Genomic DNA, 8,988 nt, shown 5'->3' on the forward strand with positions numbered 1-8,988 from the left:
GTGGAGTATCAAAATATTTTTGATTTACGAGACTATTAAATGCATTTAGTAATTACATTATATATGTATAAATCCACTTACACTTTTTTTTGTACGAAAGATACTTATGTATTCCAGTCTTTGGAACTTTTTCAAACTACCACACATACATGGAAAATATTGGATTTTCTAGAAATACGCCCAGTTATCTTTACCGAAAGACATACAATTTTAGTACAAAAACGCTTATGAACTCACCAACTTAATTGTTGACACTTTTTCAAAACTACTTGTATTTCTCAGGGAATCAGTAATACAGGTAAAACATCAGGTTTGGGGTGCAACATATCTACTGACAATACTCAGGTTCACCCCTGATCCGCTAATCGACAACAGCACTCGGGCTTACCCCCGATCCACTAACCAACAACAGAACTTGGGCCTACCCTTGATCCACTAACCAACAACAACACTTAGACCTAACAAGACTTAACTGATCCTACCAAGTCTTTGGGTCGTGACTCAGACCTCCAAGCCCCAATCAAACAAGAAGAGTCAAGGAAGCCCTCATCACATCCCTCAACCTGAGCTCCTAACACCCTAGAGTCTAAAGCACAAACACACCCTATATATATGATTCCACCACTAAACTGATACGACTTGAAGGGAAATCCAACAGCTGATGATAATCTTAAAGCGAAACCGGAAGAGTCAGCAGTTGCATGGAAATCTTGCACCTGGAGAAATTCGACTGAGAGCCGAACCTTGGCACAAGTTCTTCCTGCTACGAGGTTCCACTCTCCCCCACTATAGGTATGCTAGAGTCTAAAAACTTCCCAATCCTTCGATACCCAGACTAATTTAAACTTTACCACTTGATCCCAACTATTGATATCCATATACGCAGAAGAGTTTGAACCCATACAGCATTCATAAATTCCAACTCGCATACAATCAAGGACAAGGATAATTAGCCCATTCAGAACAAGAAATCAATTTAAACAAAGCTAAATAAGATAATTCCATTGAACTGTTCATCCATGATTACAACTGAACTCTGAAACACAAACACAAATTACGGATGAATATCAATACTACCACAGTTGTTGAATAGAAGATATGCCAACTCAACTCTCGGTCCTCAGGACTTCGGTCGTCCCATGACGACTGTCAGGTAACTGCCAATCCAAAGTTGAGGGATCCAACACCTCACCGAAAACGATAAAAAGATAACAATTTCCGATGTGGCCCTCCTGGACGCAATGGAAACAAACTTGCGCATGCCGCCTGCAATCTCTACCAAAATGGCCCTCCTCGCCACACTAGTGACATATAAAAGATCTGCACCTCCCCTCAGTGGCTCCCGAACTCCGACCGGCGGATTTGAACTGTCTTACTGTAGGCTGGGGCTGATCCGAAGCCTAACGCTGCTCCTTTGTCTGGGTCTCTATCTTGATCTCTCGCCTCCTCGCGGCATCCTGAAGCTCAGTGAGACAACCATAATGTTGGGTGGACACGAACTACCGGATATCCATCTTGAGCATGCCCAAATACCGAATTATCTGAGCCTGCTCCGAAGCAGCGAACTCAGGACTGAACAAATCCCTCTCAATGAACATCTTGGTGATCTCCGTCACCGACTCGGTCGTCTGCCTCAAATCCAAATACTCATGAGCTAACCTCTCCCTCTCCACCAAGGGAACATACCTCACATGGAACATCTTCGAGAATTACTCCCAAGTCACCGCGGACCTCAGCTCAGGAGTGCAAGAACCAGTCACCAATCTCCACCAATCCCTCGCCCCCAACCTGAGAAGGTTCAGGGCGCACCTGACCTTCTGGTCATCTGGAAAAGAACACGTGAAGAAACAACCCTCCACATCAGACAACCATCTCATCGCCACAATCGGGTCCAAGACCCCATCAAACTCCGGGGGCTTCGTATTGTCGAAGTCCCGATACTAGAAAGCTCTCTCTCCTTGAACCCCAACGGCAGTAACAACCACAGTAGCTGTAGCAACAACAACCTCAGAAAGTGCAACATAGTGATCATCGAATAGCTATGTAGCAATGATCCCACGGATCTCCTCCTCACTCAAACCTGCTCTCTTGGTGCTGCCAACTCCTAATCCTGAACCTTTAATAGCCGCCATACTGAAAAATATACTAAGGAAAGATCAGATATCACAACACGGTGCTCAACACACCAGGCCCTACTCCTATTAGTTCATTAGTAGCCTCGAAATTCCTCCTAAATCTCATACGGATCTTGTGTTTTCAGTAGTACGGGTCCATACTACTTTCCACACCTATCCGTAGTCGATTAAAAATTCATCCCAAGGTCCTAAGTCACTGCATTAGACCACCCCTCGGTGTACTAACACCCACTTCTCCTACGAGCTACAACTAACTTCTTAGGCACTCCTCCTAGGATTACCCTTGCTCCCGCACCATCGGTTGCTTTTGTGCATGCTTTTTCTACATAATACGAGATCATATAGACTGTCGAATAATCGACTCTGCCCTAAGTCCACAACCAATCAAAGGAATAGGAAGTAAGGATAATTTGATCATTCTAAGGCTATTTAATCCCGACCATATACAACTAATGACATACACGCAACAATCACAAATCAAGTAATATATATCAAGCAACCAACTCCCTCTATCATAAGGCATCACAAAAATCAGGCATTCCTATTCAACAGTTTCTAAAGAGCCTTATCCACTAGCATTTTTTTATCAATCCATATATCAGCAAAATCAAACTCAGCAAACATAACAGGTATGAGTATTTTGGGAACCACTTTCCTGTTAGGGCTCTACATACTGCATCTTCCTGAAAACCAAAGTTAAGTCAAGGCCCACGTTCCTGATCCCAAACCAACAATCAAACAAGAACATGAAAAGAGACCGAGCCCATATCATTAACCCAACCATTTTATTATAAATTATTTCTTTACAAAAAAAATTTGCAAAAACTCTCTCGGGTCCTAGTTTGAGACTGGTTTCATACAAGTGTTCCTCCAATTCACTCAAACTAGGGCTCTGATACCAACTTGTAACGTTCCATTTTCACAACCAAAAAATTTCATTTTTATTGAAGTAAAGCTCCCCAATTAAAAATCCATTATGAAGAAAAATGTTTATTCCAAATACAATATAAGTTCAATATTAACCAATTTTATAAAAGAACCTAAAAACAATTATTAGTTATGAATTAAATTTTATAAACTAGTAAGAAAAATATATTATACTTGACTAAGTACATATTAAGATATTATACTTGATGAAACCTTCAGGTCTATTAGAAAATAATTTAGTAAATTTATAAATGATTAAAGATATATATTATAAATAAATAATATAAATAAATAACTAGTAAATTGTTATTCGGTATTTTTGGACTATTTGGTTTTTATTTTATAAACGAAAATCAATTCGACATCCAAAATAATAATTCGGTTTTGTTAAAACTGATCCAAAAATCCAAATTTCGAACAAAATAGTTCAATCCAAATTGTCCGATTGTCCAATTAAGTTTTATCCAAATAGTGATCAACCTTACATGAAACCTTTATATAGTAAAATGATATCTTAAAAAGTTTTATATAACTCCATTATGATGTCTAATTGTTTTATACACATCATATGATGATATGGATAAAAATGTTGCTAGAGGGGAAGACAGATATCAATCATCAAGTGATTGTGGCAACATAATTTTTTTAATGAAGATTGGTTGTTTGAGTTGTCAAAATATCCACATGGGACACTAAGGACGGGGTCATGGAAAAATTTGACAATGTGAGTATATTTGTACTGAATAGTTTGAATTATAACACTTACCATATACTAACAAGGTTTTTAATAGGTATATTTTGTAATCAGTATCCCTAAATCACATTGGATGTTGTAGTAGGTCGAAATACTTCAAAAGTTTAAAACAAAGATTCAAATGGTTTGAACACAACGTCGACCCGTTATTAGATATTATATATTATTATATGTATCGAGCTTCGTTTTGTGTAGCTATAGTGGAATGATGTTCAAGGGGTGTCTTGACAAGGGAAGGCATTGGGAGATCGTGACATTTTTGTATGTATGTGTCTCCTGTATTTAATTTTTGATTCTCCATTAGTGGATGACATAGTAGAAAAAGTCACACTAGAGGCCATATGTATGGCCCTTCATAAGCATATGACTAGAAAATTTTAGGGATCTCGGGTGCCTATGTATAATGATTAGAGTGTACTAATTGATACTATTTTAAATATTTATTTTTTTTGTAATTAATATCTAGTTTGTGGTATGATGTGTATTGTATCTTTCTTGTTGTATGTAACAAAAATATGTACTTAGATATATATTACTTACGTACTTAAGGGGGTGTTTGAGATTGTTTTTCAAAATAATTTATTAACTTTTTGACTTTTTTGAAAACTCAATAAGTAAAAAACAAGTGTTTTTCAAACTCAAAAACACTTTTCAATATAGTTTTTTCATTGGCTTCATAAAAAAATAAAAATAAAAAATAAAAAAAACATGCAAAACATGACTTTCTGAAACACCTTTCAGCTTTTTAACCATAATATCTTCAAAATGGGATTTTAAACCAAACATTGTTTTATTTATTGACTTTTACCACCACCATAAATCAATAAACATTTTTGCCTAAAAAGACTTGTAGAGTTTAAAAAGCAATTCATACATCCGCTAAATAAAAAAGGTTAAACATTAAAAATATCATAACTCGGTTAAATATCTCAGGTAACTGGGTTTTAAATCTCAGCTAACTCCTCACCTACATTCCACCCATCACTCCTTCCCACCATTATATAAACATGCTAAATATCATTACTTTTTCGACACCACCTTTCTCATTACTCAACAATGTGTGACTTGGTCAAAAATCTCACATAAGGGTAAGCATTCAAGTTCAAGCTCCTCCACTCTGCCCTTAGGTGATGATGTCCAAAGAGATGAAAACTATGATGCAAGCTCAAGAAGCAGATGTCGAAAAGTTGTGTGAGGACAACCACAACACAATAAAAGGAAGAGATGATATTCTTGAACAGGTTGAAGAGAAGAATGAATGGTTAAAAAAAACAAAAAGAGAAATCAGTCAAATTGAAAATTGTCCATCTTGGTTAGTCAAATCCACATGGCACGCCAATCTTCAAAACTATGTTTTCCTTGACATTCATGAAAAACAAGTTGGACCAACCGATGAAAAACAATATTCTCATACGAGTACCCAAAATTCATCAGAGGAAAAAAAAAATTAGATTACTAGTTACTTCGAAAATTCCCTGCATTTTCGAATCACTCTGAACATACAAAATTTTGAAATCTGGGTCTTTTGATTAAAATCAAATAAAGGTGATTAGAAGGTTTTATAAAATACAAAGAAGCGGTCAATGGCGTCAACATCTTAAATATATATAACTAAAAAAATATAGAAGTAACATTGACATTTTCATGCATCTGTGACTCATTGTCATTTAAAAAATTTCATATCTGTTCTAGAAAGATTATTACAACATTTTGTTACTAGGCTTGGCTTCATAGATACATCAACATATGATAGTTATAAATTTTAAAGACTTTAGAATGATATAACATTACTCGTATATAATAGGGATAAGTGCAAGAAATATCTTCCTTTTTCATTTATTTGTCTATTATAGCATCCTACTTTCATTTCTTTCTATTACAACATTGCCCTTTCAGTTTTTTCTTATTACAGCTTTGCACTTTAAAATTTTACCCAATTGTGGCATTGTACTTCCAAATTCTTTTCTCTTATTAGGACATCATATTTTAAAAAAAGTTACCAAATTATAGCAGTGTAAATTACTGTGGATTTGGATGAAAATTGCTATAATTGGTAGATTTTTCATAGTATAATGTGTAATAGAAGAAATAGAAGTAAGATGCTATAAAAAATAAAGAAATCAAGGAAAGTATGTTGCCATTTTTGCATATCACCCTACAAAATATAATGGATAAACACACCGTAAGCATATAATTTATCACAAAATCTATCATTCTTCCCTTTTTTTCCCCCGAAAAAGTATGGTTACAGGGAAAGATAATATGTATTAGCTATACATTTTTCCTAAATATATATATATATATATATATATATATATATATATATATATATATATATGATGGGAAAAGGGAATATACATTACAGCCCCACCTAAGCTTAGGTACTAAACCTCTTGAAAATACATTGTTTTACCATATAAAGATTACGGTTAATGGATTCACGATTAATACTTCAAGATGTAAATTCAAGATCGACACAATAGGATTTAGGGTTTAGGTTTAGGGTTTAGGGTTTAGGGTTTAGGTTTAGGGTTTAGGGATTAGGGTTAGGGTATAGGGTTTAAGGTTTAGGGTTTAGGGTTTAGGTCTAGGGTTTAGGGTTTAGGTTTAGGGTTTAGGGTTTAGGGTTTAGTAATGTTCACTTGGGTGAAGTAATAAACGATAATGGAGGAAAGAAAACAGAGATGGTAAAACGATAATGAAAGAAATAAATGTTATGAAGGATGATATATTTACCAAGTGAAACCAAACCGAGTATATTTAGCAAGTTAAAACGACATATTTTAGAGGTTTAGTACCTAAGCTTAGGTGGGACTGTAATGTATATTCCCTATCCCCATATATGATATGTGTTACTTGATAGATAGATATAGCAAGTTAGAACCGGTCTGCTAATTGTGGGAATTGTTGGAGCAGCCATGTCACCCCTCTAATGGCAACCTGCATAAGATATATCAACATATTTGCTACTAGGTTTATTTTACATTTTAAAACTGATGGTTTTCTTATTTTCTTTTTATAACACAAACTTTTTAAATTAATAGTAGTTTGTTGGTGTCGACTAAAAGTAGTTGGTTTTGATTTTTATAACAGTTCATAAAATTCAAATTTTTTTATTTAGCTTTAATTTTCGAGAGAAGGGTAAAATGGTCATTTCCTGTGGTGTAAATATAATATATAAGAAGGGAGAGAAAATGACTAACCAAAGCAAGGTCTCCAGGCTTCACTGCAGGCTCCACAATGTCTCTACCGTAACTGTTTTCAGAAAGAAAAAGCAGCAAGTCACAAAGATAGATATCCAGCAATAAAGGTGACTTCAAATTTATTTTACAACTTTTCTACGTTTAGGAAAGGGTAAAATACACAAAACCACTTCACTATTTTTTCTAATGACTAAACAGCTATACTTTTTTTTAACGTTTAAAAAAAAGACACCAGATTTAACAACTGAATATATATATATATATATATATATATATATATATATATATATATATATATATATAAAACAAATGAACACTCATACTTACATTATTTTTCGTTGCCCGTTTACAACCTCTAACCGATAAAAGCTGCATCCTTTGCTAAATGGAAAAGGCTTTCCCTTCCATTCTGCAATTCTTTACAATGTCAATAACTTCATCTAGAACTAAAATTGGTTAAAAACAAAATACATAATTCAACAGACAGATCTCGACACCTCACAAAAGAATATTTTAATTTATAATTATATATGTTTGTGGTGATCTCTTTATCAAACATCTTTTTAAATTTTTGTCATTTATAATTTCAATTTATACAAGTTCTAAAAAAACAACGTTCATTTTTATTCAATATCTTCCGGACACAAGGGCAAAATGGTGACTTATTCTTATTCAACGGTGATAATCTTTGCTAATACAACCTTTACTCTAAACAGACATCATTTATACATACAACATTTAATGGGAAAAAAAATATACCTAAGTGCCAAGTCACTCCAACAGCTAAAGTATCTTCACCAGATATGTCATCAATGGCAAACTGTAGATCTTGGCTGATAGTGTATATAAACTTCTCAAAAAATTCAAGTATAGCCTGCAAAATTTGATTGGATCTCAAACAATTGCCTTGAAAAGAAAGATATAATTAGATCTACAGAAAAATGTATTTAACAGCTATCTTTGTACAAGTGAACTACTGATACGATGAACTTCAAATCCAATACATATCAATAGTGATTTGCTTTGATTTGCACACTTAATCTTTAGGTTTTATGATGGGGGCCTAATTATTATGTAGGTTGCTACAAATGCCATTAAAATTTATTTATCAAAACCAAAATCAAAATGTAAAATTGAAGTTGAAAATCATACAACTTAACCAAAAAAAAATTGTCAAAATTGGGGTTAAGGTAAGATTTTACCTTGCGACCGATAAAAGGTTGGGGGAAAACAAGGTCCTCGTAAACGCAGTCTTCTGCAATGAGATCCACAACCGTCGAAAGGTCGCGGGAGTTAATTCCCTCGTAGAACCTTCTAACAACATCCGAAGCCGAATCTAACGAAGAAGAAGAAACAACAGATGGAGGAGAAGGTACATCTCCTTCAGAGAAGTTCGATAAGATTACGGGATTGCTGTCTGTTGGTGTACTCCTAAATGAAAATCGATCAATATATTCAATGTGTGTGCTTTTTCTTCTTCTAGTTGTGAAGTAACTGAAGGTGGAAGATGACGATGACAAGGGGAATGGAGCAATTGAACTTTTCGTTGTTGTTGTTGTTGTTGCGGGGAGGGATATCATGATGATCATCATTGCCGCCATTTTTGGAGCTGGGATTTGCTCCACAATTTGACAAAACGTTGGTAACACCTTTTTACTCTTTTCGTATTGTCTGGTCGAGATAGCGGAAAAGTGCGGCAACAAATGAAAGGTGGTGTTATCGCTATGACTAACTAATCTCAACAGTTAAAATATGGAGTAAATTACATCCCTCCACGTTTAGTCCCTATCTTTTAAAACTCCTCGTTAGTTTTAAACTTACACGTTTCATCCTTCCGAACATAAAAATACCCTTTTGCCCTTATTTATTTCTTTTTATTTATTTTCTAATTATTTTGTTATTTATTATTTGTTAATTAATTATTGATTTTTTTATTATAAAATAATTATTATTTCCTTTAAAAAAAGAA

General features: G+C 34.4%; 1 protein-coding gene across 1 annotated transcript; it reads right to left on the reverse strand.

Moving 5' to 3' along the window:
• Positions 1-5,936: 5,936 nt before the first annotated feature.
• On the reverse strand, positions 5,937-8,728 carry LOC145108614 (Nuclear transport factor 2 (NTF2) family protein). The gene is made up of 5 exons (XM_079045654.1): positions 8,222-8,728; positions 7,779-7,893; positions 7,347-7,428; positions 7,020-7,071; positions 5,937-6,756 (listed from the first exon to the last, which is right to left on the reverse strand). The coding sequence occupies exons 1-5, from the start codon at positions 8,618-8,620 to the stop codon at positions 6,694-6,696; spliced, it is 711 nt and encodes a 236-aa protein (XP_078901780.1). The 5' UTR covers positions 8,621-8,728; the 3' UTR covers positions 5,937-6,693.
• Positions 8,729-8,988: the final 260 nt, after the last annotated feature.

This window comes from Lactuca virosa, chromosome 4, assembly GCF_052849685.1.
Source record: "Lactuca virosa cultivar CGN04683 chromosome 4, Lactuca_virosa_CGN04683_v6, whole genome shotgun sequence".
NCBI classification, from domain to species: domain Eukaryota; kingdom Viridiplantae; phylum Streptophyta; class Magnoliopsida; order Asterales; family Asteraceae; genus Lactuca; species Lactuca virosa.

Bases quoted from the DNA above. Each gene is read 5' to 3' on its own strand.
- LOC145108614 (XM_079045654.1), bottom strand. From the start codon at position 8,620: ATGGCGGCAATGATGATCATCATGATATCCCTCCCCGCAACAACAACA. The intron at 7,429-7,778 runs GTATATTTTTTT...AAAGAATTGCAG, and splicing joins TGGAGTGACTTGGCACTTAG to AATGGAAGGGAAAGCCTTTT. The intron at 6,757-7,019 runs GTTAGTCATTTT...TATCTTATGCAG, and splicing joins AGCCTGGAGACCTTGCTTTG to GTTGCCATTAGAGGGGTGAC.